Source organism: Haplochromis burtoni, unplaced genomic scaffold, assembly GCF_018398535.1.
Source record: "Haplochromis burtoni strain Fernald_Lab_line unplaced genomic scaffold, NCSU_Asbu1 Contig_34, whole genome shotgun sequence".
Taxonomy (NCBI): Eukaryota; Metazoa; Chordata; class Actinopteri; order Cichliformes; family Cichlidae; genus Haplochromis; species Haplochromis burtoni.
The window spans coordinates 623414-645165 of NW_024582395.1; the positions used below are offsets into that span (position 1 = coordinate 623414).

At 39.5% G+C, this 21752-nt stretch overlaps 1 protein-coding gene across 2 annotated transcripts in view; it reads left to right on the forward strand.

Annotated features, from left to right (window-relative positions):
* aopep (aminopeptidase O (putative)) overlaps positions 1-21752 on the forward strand; it is an 89158-nt gene that overhangs the window by 24774 nt on the left and 42632 nt on the right. Inside the window, exons 7-12 of one of the 2 annotated variants that reach the window (XM_005918977.3) lie at positions 8948-9158; positions 10576-10682; positions 16165-16267; positions 16475-16582; positions 17061-17104; positions 21221-21281. In XM_005918977.3, coding sequence (XP_005919039.1) covers positions 8948-9158; positions 10576-10682; positions 16165-16267; positions 16475-16582; positions 17061-17104; positions 21221-21281 — 634 coding nt within the window. The remainder of the gene's footprint in view (positions 1-8947; positions 9159-10575; positions 10683-16164; positions 16268-16474; positions 16583-17060; positions 17105-21220; positions 21282-21752) is intronic. The other variant, XM_005918979.3, reaches the window with a different exon arrangement.

Consider the following 21752-nt stretch of genomic DNA (forward strand, 5'->3'; position numbering starts at 1 on the left):
ATTTCAATAAATATCTATCAGATAATTTTTTCATTTAACCTTCTTTTTTTACCCATTTTCACAAATTCTTTTCAGTCTCTGTGTCTACAGTCTTTCATTCACACATGCAGGATCAACACTCTGTTCTCATCATCTTTTTTCCACATCGTTGTGTCTCATGGGGCTGTTATACTGGTGTCCCAGCTATGGGCTGAGCTGGACTGGGGTTGTCAATTATAGAACTATGATAGGGCCCTTGCTGCATTATGCATGGAAGTGTCCCGCTGGGGTAAAAAACGGCCTACAGCCAGGAACAGGGGATGGAGAAATGAAGGGATGAATAATGGATGGAGAGATGGAGTAGCAAAACACTATTGCAATCTGTGTCTCACCAAATTGAAGACTTGCCCTGGCTCACACCTCTGAAACTCAGGGCCAAGTAACCCTGGGTGACTCAGAGTCACAAGGTTGTCATGTGAGAAAGCACAGGATGGCTTTAACCAGCCTTGAATTTTGTGTCAAGGAGCCAGTAGGGTACTGCCATCAGAAAGGTCCGCAAAGGTCATGTCTGTTATTTTATGTGCAGATAACCTCACACCATGATCATATTTGTTTAACAACCTCTGGAAATTAATTAATTACATCGTTTGGAAGCCCTTGCGTATTGTCTCTGAGTCGTTTAATTATCAGCTAAGAAAAGTTATATTTCAAATCTAATTAAATGTCAGAAAGTAAAACTCCATGCCTTTAATGCATTGTTCAGAAGAACATGATTAAAAAGGGAAGACCAGTGAGTAGAGTTAAGCCTTATTACACCCAAAGGGCAATGTGTTGTACAGCTAGCAGTCAATTAAAAAACAAATGAAGATCACTGACATCAAAAGCAGACACAAAACGGGGGCAACAAGTATGAATTAATTTACATAAAGATATCCAAGGCCCAATCAAACCTTCCATCATCAAACATTAACCCATTAATGTTCACAGAGGACATTTTATATTTTCACACCACTTTTTTCAGTTATTAGACTCAAAGTCTTTCGTGTTTTATCATTTTAGGTGAAAATGATAGTGGAAGTGGAAATGACACAAGATGAGAAATGCAGGTATAGATGTAGTCCAGGTAAACTCATTTCCTCTTCCTTCCTTTTATGTGCTTCAGACACTACACGAACACACACACACACACACACACACGAAAACACATGCACACGGAGAAAATACAGCCCAAAGCCAGCTGCTTGTTTACCAACATTTTTAGTCCTTGAAATGCTGGTGCAGGTGTATTTTTATTCACGTATCTGGTTTGTTGCAGTTGGCCACTGTAAATCTTACAGGGAGGCACAGGAGAAGAGGTGCCTCAAGTGACATATGGCTAAATCTGAGAAAGATTCATTATTCATGAGGTGATTGAATTAGTACATTCAACTGACACTGAGAGGCCGCGTTATGCGTAAAGGAAATGAATGCTAACGTTCCAAAATGTAAGATGTCACATGCAGCCAAGTAACTAAGCCCTTTATGTAGAAGTCCCAATCTGTTTTATTTGGCATATCCAGGTTGTACCCAAGTTAATTTTAGAAAGCCTGAACAGGAAAAAAACAGCATTAAGTGGATTTCTTTGGAAAATTGGATTAAAATCTAATTTAGAGGTCGGTTTGAAATGTGACTACAAATGTGTTTCTTCAGATATGTCTAAGTGGTGATGTACTAGATATGTCTCTTCTCTTTTTTTTTTTTTTCAAACTTTTTTTGAATTGTCGATAATAAAAGAAACATAAAAAAACACTTAACACAGCAATAGAGAGCATATATCAGGTAGAGATAGTTTAGAACAAATTTGCATACAACAAAAAGAAAGTTTTCATAGGACACTATGCCCTCATGTGAATAACTAACCCTACTATCATAGGACTTTGGAGAATTAGGAGCAGGGAGGTGTTGGTAATCTTAATTGATCATCAACAAGTGTAAGCACCTCTATAAAAGCAGACATTTTGGCAGTTTGCTGGTCTGGAGCATTCAGGTGTCTGTTAACATAGTCTCACAATCTTCCCAGGAGTGGACAACCCTGCAAATTCATCACAAAGTCAGGCTGTGCAATACTGACATAATAAATAAGCCAAGAGCTACTCTCAGAGCTCAGACTCTAGTCCTCAGTTAGCATGTTAAATGTTAAAGTTATGACATACAATTACGCTTGTATGAAAGGGTTGCCAGGTTAAAACCTCTCAAAAAAGAATATGGAAGCATGGCATGGATTTGCAAAGATGCATCTGAACAAACCTTATGACTGAAGTAATGTTCTTTGGACAGAGCAGGTCAACATGGACGTGTGTGGCCGTGTTACCAAACATAACAACACAAACATCTCATGCCAGCTATCTAACACTGTTATGGAGGGGTGACATTTTGGATTTGTTTTGAAAAAGTGAAAAATAATAAAAGGAACACACAGAAAACATGTAAGGAAAAAGATCACACTGGATATCTATACTGACATGGACTGGATAGTGTGTTAGGAACAATAGGATGCCACATTGTTTGATGACAATAGAAATGATCAACCTACACAGGGTTGAATTCAAAGACATCTGGAAAATCAAAGTGAATGGGACAACGCATGGTGTCCTGGGGGTTGTCCTCTCTTATCTACACCTGGGCATCACTGAGCTCCATAATGTCCCAGTGGTGTTCTATTGGAATTAGGTCAGACAAGTGTTAGGGGCCAGCTAATGGTACCAATTCCTTCATCCTCCAGGATCTGCCTGCATACTCTCGCCACATGAGGTCGGGCGTTGTGTTGTTGTCCTGATACCTAGCCTGGGGAGGTTTGTAGGTCCCTGCATGGATATGGGTTCCCAGAACACCACTGACCAAAATTGATCATGATGAAAGATGTTAAAGGCACCATAATGTTCTCCACGATTTCTTCAAACTCTTTCACATTTGCAACATGTGCTAAAGGTGAGCCTGCTCTCATCTGTAAAACGCACCAATCGGGCTCCATGGTACTTGGCAGTGAGCGCAAGGCCCACTAAAGCATGCCGCGCCCTCAGGCCACACTCATGAAGTCGGTTTCTAATTGTTTGGTCAGAGATATTCATACCAGCGGTCTGCTGAAGGCTGTTTTGTAGGACTCTGGTAATCCTCATCCTGTTCTTCCTCGCACAGAAGGTTAAGTGTGTCTCCCAACACAGTCCTACTGATAGGTTAAGGACCTTCTATTGCCCTGTCCAGCTCTCTTAGAGTAATTGCCTGTTGCCTTCAATCTTCTTCATGTTCTTGATATTGTCTTGGGAGACACACTTAACCTTTTGACAATAGCACATATTGATGTGCTGTACTGGAGTTGGACTACCTGTGCAGCCTCTGTAGGGTCCAGGAATCACCTCGTACTACCAGTAGTGACACCGAGCCTAGCCATTTGTTACAATGGTCCAGTCAAAGTCCAAATCTCAAACTGATTAAACTGCTTTGGTGGGACAGTAGAAAGCTGTGCACAAACCTCAAGGAATTGATGCAATCTTGTAAAGAAGAGTGGGACGAAATTCCTTTGCAATGATGTGATAGACTGTTAAAGTCATACAGGCTTTATTCTTTTTCGTTACTGATGGTTATACAAGCTCCTGAATGATGGAGTCTTTCTTTTTCACGGGAATGTAGCTAGTTTTTGGTTGTTTTTGTGTAAATCTTTAAAATTCTGATAGATATACAAAAAGGTAGGGCATGAAAACAACAAACGGTCTGGGCCAGTTTTGAGCTCAAACTCTTCCAACAAAGACAAGACCTTGAAACATGTTATAAGCGTTGCCAGGTGACCTTCAGGGTTATCCTTTTCTCATTCATACGGTGGTGCCATTTTGATGCAGTTCTTCAAGAAAAGGCTGAAAGTTCGGCTTTCAAGTCTGCCAGTCTCTTTTTATGAATATAATTTCTTAATAAGATCAAGTTTACAAAAAATTGTAACTTTGTCCTTCTCATTGTCCTCAAAACATCAGGGAGACCTGTTATGCTTATTTCCAGTTCCATGATTTTATTCCTGTACTGTATGGTTCAAGGTCCAAACATTCGTTCCTCATTATGTACTAGGCCTTTGTCCAGCCCCTGAATTCATGCAGTGTCTGAAACAGGACATTTCCGCTCCTTTCCCTTTAAAGCTATCCTCTTTTTAAGCCAACTTTCTTCCGACTGGCTGCTATTCAAACAGAAGGTTTGAATAGTTTGCTCTTGTGGTAGTTCTGTTGTGCATAAGCTGATAAATGAGTTTGTCATTTGAATTTCTAGTAGTATTTGTAATTTTCTGTAGTCTTGCAGTATTATCACTCTGTGTTTTGTGATTGATTGCAGTTGTTAGTGAAATCAACAGTTTCAATGAATAGCTTCTTTTTAAACATAATGTGCAATTAAAGCAGTTTACTTACAAATTATTGTGAGGCTTTGTTTCTAAACAGCGCTGAAAATGTACAATACATATCAGGTACAGCCATTCATCCCTGCAGCAGACACTAGACTCAGATGTTTTGTGGGCTTAAAAGATGCATACACATGTGCAGGTAGTACATATACATGAATCTGTATGGAGGTCTTACCATGCATGTATTCATGACAGGTCCCCAATGTCAACTAATGTCAGTCAGTGTATCAGTGAACGTGAAAGATGCTGTTGTTGCTCATCACCACCATGGTGGGGTGACACTATTTGTCACTGTAGTGATGGATTCCGTCTCCCTCAGAGGAACATGTGCAAGCGCCGTCTCTGAAAGGCTGTCTTTGTGTTTCACACTCACTCACTCACACACAAACACGGTGCTGTAACTGACAACAAAGGCGTGCTTATCCAATTGTGGGGGAATAAGATTAAGCTACAAAGAAACTCATATGCTAATGTTAGCATCTCCTGCTCCAGTGAGAGCCTTTGTTTGTGTAATCAGGAATAACATGGAATTAGATTTGAGATGCTGTCTCGGAAATGATGCTCATAAGACCCCATTGTATGATGTTGACATGTTCCTAAATAACTGAAGGGGAGGGCCTGCTTTCTGTCTGATGTAACAATCCCCTGGGAAATAAAGAGTAGTTGTGCTGTTCAGATATCTGATTTTGTTTTCCTCTAAACAGGCTGTGTGGCAGACCCGGCCTAAGCTATGTCTTTACTCACTGTTTTCCTTTATAACTGACTTAGCTTGTCACCATAATTAGGTTATGGCAAAGAAAAAATAACTCCTCTGTCATCTGGTGGTTTAAGATTGTAATCTTTCCTTGATGAGAGCATCTCATTTTACAGCTTACTGTATTTCATCAATAGCAGCAATATGGAGTCTTAGTCTTACTGTCGACCCAACAGGTCAACCAGTTGCTGCTGTTGTGTCTCAGAAGTTGAAAGTAAGGCCACTCTGCATGGGGCAAATGCAATAATGTGTGGTCTACTAAGCCACACATTATAGCATCTTTAACATATTTGTCACATGAGTGGGGTGGTGTGGCCTTTTGAAAAGTGCTTTTCACTAGGACCTGCAGTTTGCCATAAATTCTCCCACCGGTGTCAGGTCAATGGTGGTTGGGACGCTTAAGATCTAGCGAGTGTGAAAGGAACTCTAGACAGTCCGGTGTTGTTGTATGAGCCAGGAGAGAGGGAGGCCATTCATTCGCACCTCTGTGACCCCTTTCTCATTCTTCTGAAGAAGAATAGCCTGCCTCTCACGCACAGTCAGCCCTAAGCCCCTCGGGGCATCAACAGCCTGTTATATAAGAATGAAGTAAAGAATGCTCCAAAAAAGTCTTCAGCCATGACCTTGGCTTTGATAGAGCCCTGTGATTGGTCCTGCTCTACTAGTGCAAAAATCACTTATTTATTCCTGTGATACCAAGCTTGATATGGATGTTGCTAAACCTGTAATAGCAAGGACTAGCTTGTAGTACAGCCCCCCCCCCCCTTCCCGACTGAAATGTTTTTTTTAAACAGCAAATTAAAGTTTTACTTTTATCTGTTCATGATGAAAAGTTTGATGTTCAATCAACTACAGATACTATAAAGGAACGTGCAAAAGTCTTGAGCCCTACATTTCTTTTTATATTGCTAGGAAAATGGAAAGTAGGTGCTGCAATTTATTGACGTGTACATACAGAGTTTATAAAATTTTGACAAGCCTGAAAGTCAATATTTGGTGGGACTACATTTGCTTCTTTTTTTCCTGTTTCTTAATAACATGTAATCAGAAAATATTCACAAAACTTCACTTGTTCCACATTTTGTTATGTTTCAGCCTTATTCCAAAACATAATAAATACATTTTCACCTAAGAATTCTGCACACAATGACAGCGTGAACAAAGTTTACTTGAATGTCTTACAAATTTATTAAAAATAAAGGTCAAAACTTTAACATGTACGTAAGTATTCACAGTCTTTGCCACAATACTTAAAACTGAGCTCAGATGCATCCTATTTCCACTAATCTTCTGTCAAATATTTCTACAACTTGATTGGAGTCCATCTGTGGTAAATTCAGTTGATTAGACGTTATATGGAAAGGCGCACACCTTTCCATATAAGGTCCCATAGTTGAAATTGTCTGTAGACATCTGAGACAGTATTATACTGAGGCACAGGGAAGGTTACATGAAAATCATTAATGATCAACCCTGAAGGTCCCAGTGACCACAGTGGCCTCCATCTGTAAATGCAAGAAGTTTGGAACCACCAGGTCTCTACCCAGAGCTGGCTGCCTGGCCCGTCTGAGTGACCAAACTAGAAGGGCCATAGTCAGGGACGTGACCAAGAACCCAATGGTCATGCTGACAGATGTACAGCATTGCTCTGTGCAGAGCGAAGAACCTTCAGGAAGGACAACAATTTCTGAAGTACTTCACCAATCTGGCCTGTTTGCTAAAGTGTCCATTCCTCAGTAAATGGTAAATGACAGCCTGCCTGGAGTCTGACAAAAGGCACCTGAAGGGCTCTGCTCTGATGAAACAAAGATTGAACTCTTTGGTCTGAATGCCAACCAAGTCTCATGTCTGGAGGAAACTAGGCACTGCTCATCATCTTTCCAATAGTATTCCTACACTGAAGCATGGTGGTAGCAGCATCAAGCTGTGGGGATATTTTGTGGCAGCAGGAAGTGGGAGACTAGTCAGGATTGAGGGAAAAGGGAATGCAGCATTGTAGAGACATCCTTGATGATAACCTGCTCCAGAATCCTTTGGACCTTAGACTGTGGTGAAGGTGGATGTTCTTGGGTGACATGTACAGTATCCAGTTCACAAGTGATTGAATATCTTTGAAGAGATCTGATGGCTGTGCACTGATGGTCCCAATCCAACCTGATGTACCTTGAAAGGTTCTGCAAACAAGAATGGGAGAAATTGCCCAAAAATAGTTGCACCAAATTATAGCACTATACTCAAAAAGACTTAAGGCTGTAATTGCTGCCAAGTGCACTTCTATATTGTACTGAACAAAGGCTCTGAGTATTTATATATATGTTATATTTTGTTTGTTTTATTTTTTCACTTTATGGGGTATTGTGTGCAGAATTTTGAGGTGAAAAATTCATTTAATACATTTTAAAATAAGACTGTAACGTGACAAAGTGTGGAACAAGTGCAGCGCTGTGAATATCTTGTTGGTGCAAAAATACTATTTTGGCTTCTTTGGCATTTTAATAGATGCAATTAAAGAAAGTGGAAGAAAGAATGTGTTTTATGACATGCTCCCAGTAACAAAGTGTCTAAAGGTATAATTTAGTCTATGTTAATTGGTTCTTTGCTAAGTTGTTTGTCATGTGTAGACACAACATTGGTTCCTCCCTTGAATTAGGTGCTTTTTTCTGTTTGACTGATTCATGGGTCAGTGTTAAGTGGCTTAACAAATAAAACATTCCTATTAAAATGGGCAGGTAAAAGGACGAGCTAAAAATGGGTAAAAAAGTAGGCAATATGTAAAGAAAAACTTTAAAAGATACATGCAACAGTCATTATTCTCTGCTGGGTCATAATTAATAAGACCACAAATGTCGCCTTAAAAAAATTATTTCTTTCCAAACGTCATTAAAACTAAAGTGTATTTACTTAATTAAGAAGTAAGGGCTTGTATAACAAGATAATTAGTCTTAATTTAGACTTTAAAATCTGTTATCAAAGAATGGCACAAAGGGAAAATATTATCTTTTAATTTGGGCAAAAAAATCTTGCTGTTTTATCCCTTTGTACAAGCAGAAAAGGCTTCTTATCTTTGGCATCACTAAAAGCACTTTGAGGATTTGTTTGAGTAGTTACTATCTGAATGTTTTGCATATACTACTTTTGCATTCATATCGAGGGTGCACCAAGGTAAATATCACTTTCAGTGTTTGCATATGCTTCAAATACACAATCTGAAGTGTTTTAAATACATCTAATATTTATTTCGTTTTCAAAAGTCACTCTGGCATTATAAATCTGTAAATGTTGGAAAAAACCTACTGAACTTGCGTAATTTACTTTTAATTCAAATCATTTTACCCACTGTTGTTTAACAAGTCCAGTCCTGGGAAATTGTGGCATTTAGGTTTGGCAAGCCTTCTGCATGAGTAAGTTGCCCTTCTCTAAACATAATGAAGAACTTGAGAAAAGGATGGGCAGTTTGTTCACTAGAAAATATGTGGGGTTGTGTTACATGACAGGTTAAGGCCAAATTTTCTATAATCCTAGGTGTGGAGCGTTACGTCAGCATCTTGATCTTTCTGCACAGAAGAACACTAGATCTCTGTGTCTCTGTTAGTTTAATTTTTTCTTGACTATTAATTCTGATGTCTGCAACATATTTTCTCATCTTTCACTCTGTGAACCTCCTAGATTACAATATTTTTTATCAAAACATTGCCTAATATTTATCTGTGATTTGTGCCTCAGACTCCTTTCTTGCCTTTAGAATGTGCTTTTTTTCAAACATGCTATTATTGTGTCATTACTTTTGTCTTCCTCAGCCCCCATATAATTTTCCTGTCCCAGAGTGTGTTGTCTGCTGGGAGTCCAGGTTCTGAAGAAAGTCTGTCTCTGTGTGGATCCAGGATTTGCCACGAGATTTCCCACTCCTGGTTTGGCCTGGTTATCGGAGCCAGAGACTGGACTGAAGAATGGATTAGCGAAGGCTTTGCCACCTGTCTTGAAGACATTATCTGGGCCCAAGCACAACAAGTATAAGATAATGTGTTTTCCATATTAACCACTATATGATAGTAACATACAATCACCGGCCACCACATTAGCTACACCTGTACAGCTGCTGGTTAATGCAAATATTAACGCATATAAACATGTATGTTAAGACAACCTGCTGAAGTTCAAACTGAGCAGCACAGTAAGGAAGAAAAGTGATTTAAGTGCCTTTGGATGTGTCAGCTACGAGTAAGATACTAAAATTCACAAAGAAATCATCAAAGTTAGACAATAGAAGGTTGGAAAAAACATTGCTTGTCTGATGATTCTTAATTTTGCTGCAAAAATTCAGATAATAGGGTGAAACTTTGGTGCAAACAACATGAGCGCAAAGATCTTTTCTTGTATCTGTGGTTCAGGCTGCTGGTCCTGGCGTGGTCAATATTTCCTTTGCACTTTTTGGACCCCTTAGTATCACCCGAGCTGACCATATCATACCTGTCCATGCCTGCTATTCTGTCAATATGAACCCAAATCTCACATAAATGCTTTCAGCACCTTGTTGAATTTATGCCACGAAGAACCAAAACAACTCTGAAGGCAAAAGGAGGGCCAAGCTGGTACTAGAAAGGTGTACCTAATGAAGTGGCCAGTGAGAATAAAGGCAAGCGGGTGCCTCTGAGAAGATAATCTTCTCTCATTAGAAATGAGTTATATGTAAATATTTTGAGTCATAAAAAAACAAATACTGCTAAAATATCATATAGCAAAATTCATTAAATAAATAAAATGTGGGTCAGTATTCCAACCTTTCGTCTGTTCAAACATCACTGTGACAAAAACATACGTTAAACTTTTTTTTTTTAAAAAGGCAGCTAGAGAATATTGGAATACAAAAAAGCAAAAACAGGAAATAAATTTGAAAAATCACAAACAAAGTTTTCTCAACCAATCACAACATTAATCAATAGACCATATCTCTTTAGGTGTAAAACCACATCAGTCGCATAGTTGATTCGTTAGTAAATTCTTTTCTAAAGATTGTTTTCCCAAAGGTCCTTCTACAGCCAGATGGTTAATTAAGGATCCCTGCAAAAAATATAAGAGACTAAATAGATAAAAGAAGTGGGTGTAGCATTAATGTTTGCAACACTGACTTCAGCTCTAATCTTGTAGTTGATGGGGCTACAGACCTAATCCTCCCACTTGTATTCCCACACCATCTAGAGTTACACAAGTGCTTTTCTTTTGTCTGTGATGTTAAATCTAAACACCTTTATGATATGAACTTTGCTCTGCTGAAAGGATTTAATCATATCTGCTTCCAAGTGTTGCCAAACTGAATAACAGAGCGCTTCTATCACAGTGTCTTTATGTTTTTGCAGAATTCATCATATTTAGCTCTTTTCATCTGGCAATTTTGCATCGACTTTTGTCCATGTGTGTCTCCCTCCAGCTCTCTTTAGAGGAGAAAACCGAGCAGTTTGACCTGAAGGCACTTCTGAGGTGGAGAAGACTTTCCGATGAGTTGCAAAACTCAAAAGAGGAACTTCAGATCCTCAGGTGTGTGTCTTTATACAGAAACACGTTTTTGGAGGGTAACTAAAGAGCACCATGGCAATAATCAAAGCCCTTACCTGAATTCAATTAATTGTGCATAGCCCACTTCTAACATGATGGGATGCCTTCAGACTTGGAATCTGTGGAATCTTCAAACAAACTGCTGTTTGGTGTCTGGCCATAGTCTAAGACACCAGCTCTTATCACCACTGATGATGCTCAAAATGAAGTTAATGTTCGTTGGCAAAATTAGGTTTTTAATTTGTTTTATTGATTCAGTTACCACCAATTTTTGCATCATGTTATGGTTATGTTGATCCTAAACAGTTTGCTAAAATAAAAAAATCTATATACAATGAGATAAATTTTTTTTGCAATAAACAGATTCTTTACAGTGAATGTTATCTTCTATTTTCAGGCCAGACTGTGCCTAGATTTTTCTTAGTGTCTGCACATGCAGACGCACACATGAACATAGAGTCTAGGCATTCCAGGGGTACAGGTGTGGCAGGTGTGGCAATAAAGTATATCCAGGTGTGCTGTACCGTCATGTCTTAGAAAAGCTCACATCACGAGGAAGGCAAGTGTGCGCAAACACATAAATTCAGACAGACGGACAGTGTGGGACCCACACCCTGCTTTATTTCATCCAGGGTGGAAGCAGAGTGTCATCGGGGGATTATAGCTGTAAACCCCAACAAGGGCTTAACCCTTTAGCTAATGAAAATGCTGGTGATTTCTCTGTGCGTATTGCAGCTCTCATTAGACGTTAAATCAATGGTGGTTACACTTGTGATATATATGGATATTCACATTCACTTTAACAGTGAAATTCAGCCTGCTTCAAATACTTCATGTGGTGTTAGTGATGTTCTTTATTGGTGAATTTACCTTTGTTTTTAAAACTTTTATGATTTAAATTGTTCCAGATCTTTAAGACTGCTGTCTGATAACGTCTTTATTTGTGGTAGGCTTCAACATGGAAGGAGCCATGGCTGTGAATTACAATGTACCTTAAAATAAGAAGCTGGCAGTGCAGGAAAGGGTTAAATATACATTGGAGAGTGGTGTCGGTCAGAGTTTTCCTCCACAAGACAGACACATGGGTTGTTAGAGAGGATCAGGCTTATGTTTCTCGTCACCTGATGGGGTTACATCAACAACATCAAACTTTTTACAGTATGTGCACACACACACATGCACACATGCTTGCAAGCCTGGCTGCATGTTTTGACTGACTGCTACATGGAAATATGGTGTGTTGCATTTGTAGTGAAAAACACGTTATTGTCAAAGTGGCAAATAACTCCAAAAGGATTGCCAAAGCAAGTTGGGGCATAAATGAACCCTGCTCACAGGCTTAATGATCTTAATGATTGAACACATTTAGTCTGTGTATATGTACTTCTATAATGCGGCTGTTACTCTGCAAATGTGCTCCTGTTTGTGTTCCTTTACTTCTGTCAACATGTACATTTTAGCAAAGCTAATTATTGTTTGTTTACTTTCAGCAGAGGCCCGTTGTAATTATAGTGCATCTACGCATTTCATTATAACATTTTATTTTCTGAGTCCTTCCTATATAAAAACTCTTTATCAGCTTCCAGGGAAGAGCTAAGACATTTGCTGCCAGTTATGAGGTAAATGCAGTCATTGTTCATGTAGTTTGAGTTGACTGATTTGTAATGTTGAGTGCCTTTTAGTGCCCAGCAAGTCAGATAAAGCTGTGGACATTTGACGTGACACCATAGTGAAGAATGGAATTCGGCATACAGTATGCGTCGATGGAAAAATAAAGTTTTACGATAGTAAATGACTAATGACTCAGTTATTACAGTTGACTTGGAGCAGCTCTTCTAGTTTCACCTATAATTACTACTAAATTACAGTTATTTTTCCAGGGGAAATTTCCCATATAAAAATGAATTATAACAGTTTTTTTAAACAAACAAAGTTATTGAGTTTTTTGTTTTCCATATGAAAACTGTTGTCTGATGAAGTGCACAGCAGTCGAGATTAACCTTGATCTTTATTCTTGATCCTGAGGGTAATACAGGTGATGCAGAACCTCAACTGTGGGGGTTTTTGAGGCCTTGACCACACTGCAGTCTTCATCAGTTTTCTCAGTGGACATTAAAATGACTCTGAACTCATCATCATTATTATATATCATTATTATTACGAGGCGATCGTGGCTCAAGAGTTGGGAGTTCGCCTTGTAATCGGAAGGTTGCTGGTTCGAACCCCGGCTCGGACAGTCTCGGTTGTTGTGTCCTTGGGCAAGACACTTCACCGTTGCCTGCTGGTCAGAGGGCCCAGTGGCGCCAGTGTCCGGCAGCCTCGCCTCTGTCATTGCGCCCCAGGGTGGCTGTGGCTTGCCATCACCAGTGTGTGAATGTGTGTGTGAATGGGTGGATGACTGGATGTGTAAAGCGCTTTGGGGTCCTTAGGGACTAATAAAGCGCTATACAAATACAGGCCATTTACCATTTATAGAGTATGAATTGAATAACAATTCCTGAAAACTTGAAAACTGATAACTAACTCAAGGATGTTGCTGCATGTCCCCTTAAAGGTCCCATGTGACACAGATTTTTGTTTTCTTTAAACTGGCTCCCTGGGAAGTTTAAGGGTTCAGTTTGAAATTTTGGTCATCACGGTTTGATGCCTCCACATATCAGTGAGCTGCTACAACCACACATAACACCAAGATCTATTAGGTGAATTGGTTGTACCAAGATCCAAGTTAATGATAAAAGGTGATTGTGCTTTTGAGGTTGTGGAACCTCATGAAGATCTGTGGACACTAATGATACCTTTAAAAAGTAACTTAGGAACCACCTCTGTCTCTGTCAGCTTGCCTTTATTGTTTTGTTTTTTATCAATTTTTTACAATTTTAGTTATTGTATCTTGTAGGGCCCTCAAAGTCCTGACACAGATCACTTTTTCATGTGGAATACACAACCTTTGTGCCCAAGTCCACATGTAACTTCATTTGCATTAGAACCACATGCACATAAACACTAACTCAGTGTCACAACACAGTGAAAACTCTCTAAGGATCTGCTGAAGGGAAGGAAAGGAAACCACAGTGGGATATATACAAAGAGATGTCCTCACCATACACAAATGCACACACAAAGGCTAAATGGTAGGTTGTTCTTTCCAAGTTCAGTAGGTCACAATTGACACCCCATGATCCAGCAGGGGCCCCAGTGGCCAGTGTTTATCAGTCCATTTCAGATGAGTTATATTTAGGGCAGCCTGGGCCAGACGCCATTCTCCCTGCTGATTTACTGGGCTGCTGGGAGCGCTGCTCTACCTTATCCGGTTTCCACAGTCAACCCAGTGTAATTTGTCAGGATATGGCTCACGGAGCTATAAACCTCTCGTGTGTGTATGTGTGTTCTCGTTTGACATTAAGTTCTGTCAGTAATAGCTCCTGATTTCCTCTCGCTTTTTCTCTCCCTTTCAATCTCAGACACACCCAGGTGTACGCACAGCTACGCATGCACACACACACACAGACAAACACCCCCCCTCTCACTGCCCTACAAGTTAGATAAGAACGCCATTTATTCTGAAATACATTTAGCTATTACGAGACGCTGAAGGCAGCAAGCACCGTTTCCTCCTAAAGTTTTAGTTAATCATCCCTGACAAAGACAGGCAGCAAAACCCAGGGATTCACACATCAATAAATCCCTTATAAAGAAGGCTGAAGTCCCTTTGTTTAACATGACAGTGATGAATCAACATTTTGTCTCTCCGTGGTCTGCTGCTAGTGTCTCTGACATAAGAAATGGTTACATTTTCCGTGGAAAGACAGTACATGTTCTGTCACTGTTTTCATCTTTTGTCCTAATCCTTCTTTTTCCTCTCAGACCCACACATACACACAAGTTCCCAGGGGTACAGCACATCCCGCTGTCTTAAAAAGAGTCCATTTCATCTTATCGCAAGGAACAGACAGCCACAGGCTGAAATGAGCAGGTGACTGGACAGAGAGCAAGTTTTAAAAAAAATCCAGTGTTTAAAGGAAAATGTTGATATAAAGGAACCACATATAAAACAAACACTATATTGCATATTTTAAGTTTTAACTTGTAGCCCGTTTGTTATATCCAAATGTGTTATTCATTATATACAGTCACTGACAGACTGAGAATAATGAAAGTCTTTATTTCTGGAGAGTCAACATCATTAATTTGATTTTCTGAGGCAGATTTTCCGAAATCAGGTCATTTCCATAGCGATTTCTCTCGCACAGCATTTATATGACATGCATACATCCACACAAGTGGGAACACGCCCTCAGATGCATGATGAAAGTGCTTGAAAGAATGACCAGTCGAATTTAGAAATTCCAGGAAGCTGATGACTTCCTCTCTTTCAGTACACTAAGCAAACCAAACATTCCTGTCTATCTTCTGCCCTTGATTTCTCCCACACCTCCTCCTTGTCTTGTCCTCAGCCCTAGTCTGCTTTACCCCCCTCTCTTCTGCATCCTGCCTTCCCTCTTCTGCTCACCCATGGCTGGACAAACACTTGTGTAAATCAAATATTTGACCAACTTGTGGCTCCCTGCTTAAGCTCAAGTCAAAAATTTAAACAGTCACATGTGACTCTCTGCGCCTTTAGCCTTTCCGATCGTCCATGTACGTCTGCGTGTGTGTGTCTGGCCCTGTCATGAAGCGGTCTTGTGGAAAAGTGCAAGCCAGTGATGAAGGGTGTATTGATTGGTGGGCCAGGCGCCTGCCGTATCGACTTGGCAGGAGGGTGATCCTTCAAGGCCTTCCTATTGGCACACTGAGTTAATCTGCTCATTCTGATCAATACCAGCTAACTAAAACTATCATTGCACAGCATCCCATGTCAGGGATTTGTTTGTCTGGTTTTTTATTGGTTTTATGCGTGTTTGTTTGTGTGTTTTATGGAGGTTGAGGGGATGATTTGTATCTTCGTGACGGGGAAAATGAAACCCAGAGCGTGGCTCTTTTGTGCTGGTAGTCAGGGGTGCTTTTTTTGTGCGCAAGTGTTATATGTTCGCTCCATGACTCACGGGCAGTAAAAGTTAGAGCACAGCACTGTGAGGTCATATAAACACTATAGTATGCTATTATAAATCCACAGTTTTATTTCCAGCCTGCCTCTGGCAAAGTGTGGCAACTTGGCAATGTGTTCACCATTGAGAAATGGCCTGAGTGGTGCCATTTAGTGTTGCTGACAGTGTACTCTTGCTCTGTTGAAATGGTGGTTTTCCTGCAACTAAAATGTCTTGAGAGCAAGATAAAACAAAAATGTGCTCCTGTTCTCCAACATCTCACTCCTGTTTTGCCTTCTGGTCTTGTCATGTACCTGTGCACAGTACTGCTGATGGTGTGTGCTGAAAATCTCACTTTGTGTGCTGTACGTCCATCTCTTCACTTGTTCAGTGTTTCTGTGAGCAATTTTTTCTTCCCTGCTCTGTTTGCCCTCCTGCAGACCTAACATGGAGAAGACTGGTCAGGTCAGTGAATCTGGCTCCTCCACAGTTAAGCATGCCCTCAACCCTGAAAAACCCTTCATGCAAGTCCACTACCTCAAGGTGAGACTAATGTCGTAGTAGGAAGGTGGGAAATGAACAAAGAAAGGAGGGAATTAATGAAGACAAATAAAAAAACCAGATCCAATCAAAGTATCGAATAAACTTATAGTATCTCTTTGTTTTTTTTAAATTTCTGTGAGCTTTCTTGTTTAGTGCTTTAGACGTTTGTCTATAATTGATTGTTTGCATGTCTCACCCTTTGTCCAGGGCTACTTTCTCCTCAGGTTCTTGGCCAGTCAAGTGGGAGAGCAACAGTTTATTGAATTCTTCCAATTATTTGTGAAGAAATACCACGGCCATCTAATTTTGTCCCAGGTGAGGCTGGAAACATATCTCTCCTGCTACTTCAGAGGCTGCTGATAACATTTTAGCTCACGTGTGAACTATTTAATTCGACCCGTCTCTCCAGCACATTTGCTGCTTTTATAAATTATTGGGAGGCTGATGTAAACCTGATTGCCACATTGTTACAATAGCTTTCTCTCAAATTGATGATTGTACATCAACAGAGGCACATGTGTTTATTCTGGTGGGGCCACAAAGCTGAGTGATCCCACCTGGAACTGTGTGTGTGTGTGTGTGTGCGTGCATATGAGTTCCACCTGGCTCCTGTTACTTCAGTCGCAGATTGAGTCCTCCCACTAAATAGAGGAAGTAACATAAACACTGTTTGACCTTGTACTCTTGACTTAAGATCAGGTATGCCTTTCTCTTTTCTTTTTGTCTTCCTCCCACATCTACCTAAACGACTCCATTTCTGCTTGTCTTTTTTTTTTTGTTCTGTTTTAAACAGGATTTCCTGCAAATGTTACTGATTAGCTTTCCCGGCATGGAAAGGTATGTTGTTTGCTATGAGAACTCTCTGCAGTGTAATTCATGAATAATGTAAAGATGCATTAAAACCAATTTGGTTTGTACTATAGCAGGAGTAGTCTTAGTTTCTAGTTGCAGACAAATATGAGATGCGGTTAAAGATTATTATTTTTTGTTTGTTTCAATGTAGCTTTTAAACTTTCAGTGGCAGATGTGACATGTTAATCGATTTCATGTGAAATGCATTTGGTCCCACTGTGGAAATATGGCAAACTGAAGCATCCAACACCAGTTCTGTTAGGTGAACAGTCTCATTCACTCTCATATTCACTGAAGTGTAAAAGGATAACTGCTCCTCCTGCTCTCCTCCTCTCTAATTCTCTCTCACTCTCTCTGCACTCTCTTAATCATTCAACTTTCTTTTTCTGCCGATTGCCTCATTAACCTCTTCATGTGTCTTGTCCTGCTGTCCCACGTTTTCTTCCTTGTCTGTCATTCAAATTATCAGCCCTTTCTTTTCTTACTCTTCTTTTCTCGAGCATCTATTTGTCGGCTCTCAGTGTTTTCTTTCTGCCTTCTCTGTCATGTGGAGTGTGCTGCTGCTGGACGAGAAGAGATTGATTGAATTAAACAGAGGGAGTTGGGCAGAGTCAATATTTGGATTTGATGCCTCTTTCAGTAAACAGCTCAGTGAAATAGAAGGGTTTAAGATTAGAATAGACAGTTGCTGCTCTGGGTCATGGCCAGTCTTTTCGTGATGTGAGGTCATGTATCCTTGGAACAGTGGCGTGCAGGGACTTTTACAGAAAGGCAACCAGAGACAATCCCAAACCTCTCACTCCCTGACCCCAAGCACACACAGAAATCAAAAACATACCATGCGCATTGCCTGTATGCTGTATTGAGGAATTTTTCAAGCAATTCCTTTAGGAAACTAAGCAATAAAACACCTCATTGCACATAAAATTTTATTTTTAGACAAATTTTGCGTAAAGTATCAAAATTCAGAATAATTATTATGCAGAAAAATGTTTCCTATCAGTGTTAAATATCTTAAAAATACTGGTGCAGATGTTTAGTTGTTGAGCTCATTTTAAATACTTTATGTTCTGTTTAATATCCAGCATCATATTCTATAAATTATATATTTTGTAGTGAATATCCTTTCCTACATCTTGATAATAAAAAGTGTGTTAACATTTTGAGAGATTCAAAAGTAATTGACTGACAAGCAGTTTCATGGCCAGTACATCCCAGTTTCCTCTACAAATTAAGCAGATAAAAAATCTTTACTTTGTTTAATCAAAGTTTACTTTGCATTTGGATCTGTTCATTAGAACTTTCATGGTGAGGTACAAGGAGGTGTAGATGTAAATGAAGGTCATCATTGGGGTGAAATGCCAAAATGAGTTATTTTGATAGTTAAAGATCACACTGCACTGGCCAGTAGCACCCAAAGCCCTCAAAGACAGTGTAGGAAAGCTAAAGTGAGTGCACATTCTCTCCTTGGTTTAAAAAAAGAAGCTCTTCATAACGTCTATGGAAGTCAAGAACACTCTTGAGTAAGTAGGTATATCATTGTTAAAACCACCGATCCATTTTCTCTTGGAGCTGGAGCCCAGCTGCCGTAGGACGAGAGGGAGGGTACATCTTGGACAGGTCACTGATCTGTTGCAGGGCTAACACATAAAGCCACAACCAATTTAGAATCTCTGATTAATCTAAGATGCTGTGGGAGATAATGAGAGCAAACATGCAAACATCAGAACATGTGAACTCCATATAGAAAGTCCTAGCTGCCTGGTGGAATTGAACCTAGTGTTGTCTTTTGTGTGGCAATGGTGACAATGGAAACCACTTGTTACACTGACGACTAGACCTTTTTCAGAAAACATCTAAAAGAACAAATTAAACCAATATTAACTTGCACCAAAATGATGGGAAATAAAAAGTATGGAGAAAGTAAGAAAAATAGCTTATGATCCAAAGCGTATCACATCATCTGTCAAACATGTTGGAAGCAATGTTATAGCATAGGCATGTATGGCTGCCAGTGGAACTGAGTCACTAGTGTTTATTAATGGCTGCTGAGAGAAGTAGGAGGATGAATTCTGGAGTGTACAGGGTTATACTTTCTGCTAAGCTTCAACCAAATGCTGCAAAAACTTTACAGGACAAATGGAAAATGCCCCAAAACATTCTCCAAAAGCAACACAAGAGTTTATTAAGGCAAAGAATTGGATATTTTTTAATGGACAAGTCAGTTGCCTGGTTTCAACCCAGTAGAGCATGCTTTTCAGCTACTGAAGACAAAACTGAAGGCGAAGAGGTGCACAGACAAGCAGCAACTGACGGTGGCCACAGTAAAGGGCTAGCACAGCATCTCAAGGGAGGAAAAACAGCATTTGGCGACTTCCTGCAAATATTAAAACGGTCCTCACATTTAACATTTTCTAAGTGTTTCACATTACTTTACAAAATGCAGTACTTTTGCTAAATCCTTTTAATTAAACTCTGCACTATTTTTTAAAATTTAAAATCCACAGTGGTGGTGTTCTGAGGCAAAATACAAAACATGTCATTGTCCAAAAACATATAGACTTAATTGTGAATTCTTACATGTCACTAAGAGGATGACTAATTAGTGAAACTAAAGTGAAGTTTACATTTTAGCGTCACAGAACGGAACGGGTAGATACATGCCTCATATGTTCTCGTGAGAGATGAAGCTTATTTCTCACTAGACCTATTATTAAGCATCACTTGATGAGTCATGTGGTATATTAAGTGTATTAACCTTTTGTTTGCCACACAAGAGAAGTATGCTGACATAATCCCATGTAATCCGACTTTGTGGGTTCTCACTGTTGGTGTGGCATATGTTTAGTCTCTAGACTCTGTCTATAATTTCAATCATGCCAAGAGTTTAAATGCGCTTGTGATGAAGTCGCTCATCACATTCTTAATCCTTGGTTTTTAAGCAAGTTGATGTTTTATTTGGAGTATTGCTTCTTCTAATATGCTTTAAAGTGTAGTTTCCCAATACACCACTCTTTTAAATTGCCTAGAAATGCACTAGATGAGCTCGGCTAGTGTGCGGGAGCGAGGAGCTCAGCCTCAACCCCGCAACAAAAAGCCAATTTAGTCACATGAGCAATGTTGAGAATTAGGTTGGTTGCTTGTTTTCAAGTTTGTCTCAAGGCCACAGATTGTTTTTGTGAGCATGTTATCTTTCTATCATTAACTTTGAGTTTAAACCACTGAGAATACATTTTGACTTTTACAAGTTGGAATAAGATTAAGGTGACTGAGCCTGATGAACTGAGTTTAAGATTACCTTAAATGGTCACTACAGGAGGTTAAACCCATTGTGACAATTATAATAGATTTACAAAATAGACCTATTTACATTCTGTGTCTGTTATTTTTCTCAACGTGTCCTTTTAGGGATAAGTTTGGAAAATGTGGGGGAGCCTGAATTGCATGTGTTTAATAAAGAAAAAATACTATCCAGAAATAAAAAATAAAAATGTTTCAGTGAAGGTATTACTGTATACTTATACTGCACTGAAACCTTCAGAGTAGCCAAGAGTGGAATTTTTTCTCTCTAAGCACAGGCGGGTAGGATTGATAGTGGGGTGAAGGGCATGCTATTTAGTTACTCTTCGACTCTTTGTGCACTTTGTGTGTATACTTGATGTATACTTTACTGTTTGCATAAATACACCAGGCTGAATGTGGGATGTTTGTTTGCATTCACATTTGTCTTTGCAAGTCAGCCCAGTCACTGTGTGTGTTCTCTGTATGGTGTTTGACTATTTCCACATGCAAACCATCCAATTTGGCCTCCTTTCAACTACTCAGACATGCATATACATAGACTCTTTTTTTTTTTTTTTTTTTTTTTTTGCATGTCCATATGTATAACTCCAATTCATTGTCTGTGCATGCCTCTTTTCTTGCCCATGTATAGGAAGGTGGGTGTGCCCTTTTTTGTTTAAGGTGTTGGCCTAAATCTCAAGTCTGCCATAACCCTAACAGTATTTTCCCAGAACGATGTTTTTACAGTGCGTCTTGGGCAATAACAGTCATTGCTGTAATAATAGGAATAATACTAACACTTGTGCCATTGTGTTCCAGAAAAGGCCTCACCCTCGGTGCTATTTATGCTGACTGGCTCGATCAGCCGGGAATTCCAAAGGTACGAAAAGTCCTTCAGTATTTTTTTTTTTTTTGGCTGAGTTTAAAATAATTAAATACCAGTTTATGAAAAAAACAAGGCAATTCCTCACTTTTAAGCCTGACAGCTCTTTAAGTAGATAAAAACTGTGTTGGAATTTGTTCTTCATTGTAATGTTTAAGATAAATCAGTATTACTTAGGCTTCATTGTACACAATAATGCAGTAATTTAGTCTCACTAATTGTTGTAATTGTGCTTACAGGGTTGCAATTCCCAGTGCATTGTTTTTCTTGTAGTCCACTGAAGATTTCATTGTTTTAATGTTTTACAACCATTCTTACTACTCAGTAGTTAACGTTTACTTACTGTGGCAACAACCTGGCTGGCATTACCATGAACCGTAGAAAGACTGGTTCAATCCTGGTCACTCAAGGTTTGTGAAGTCCCATTTTGAAGCCCTGACTTTCACATTCTGGCAGCTGCCATCTTGG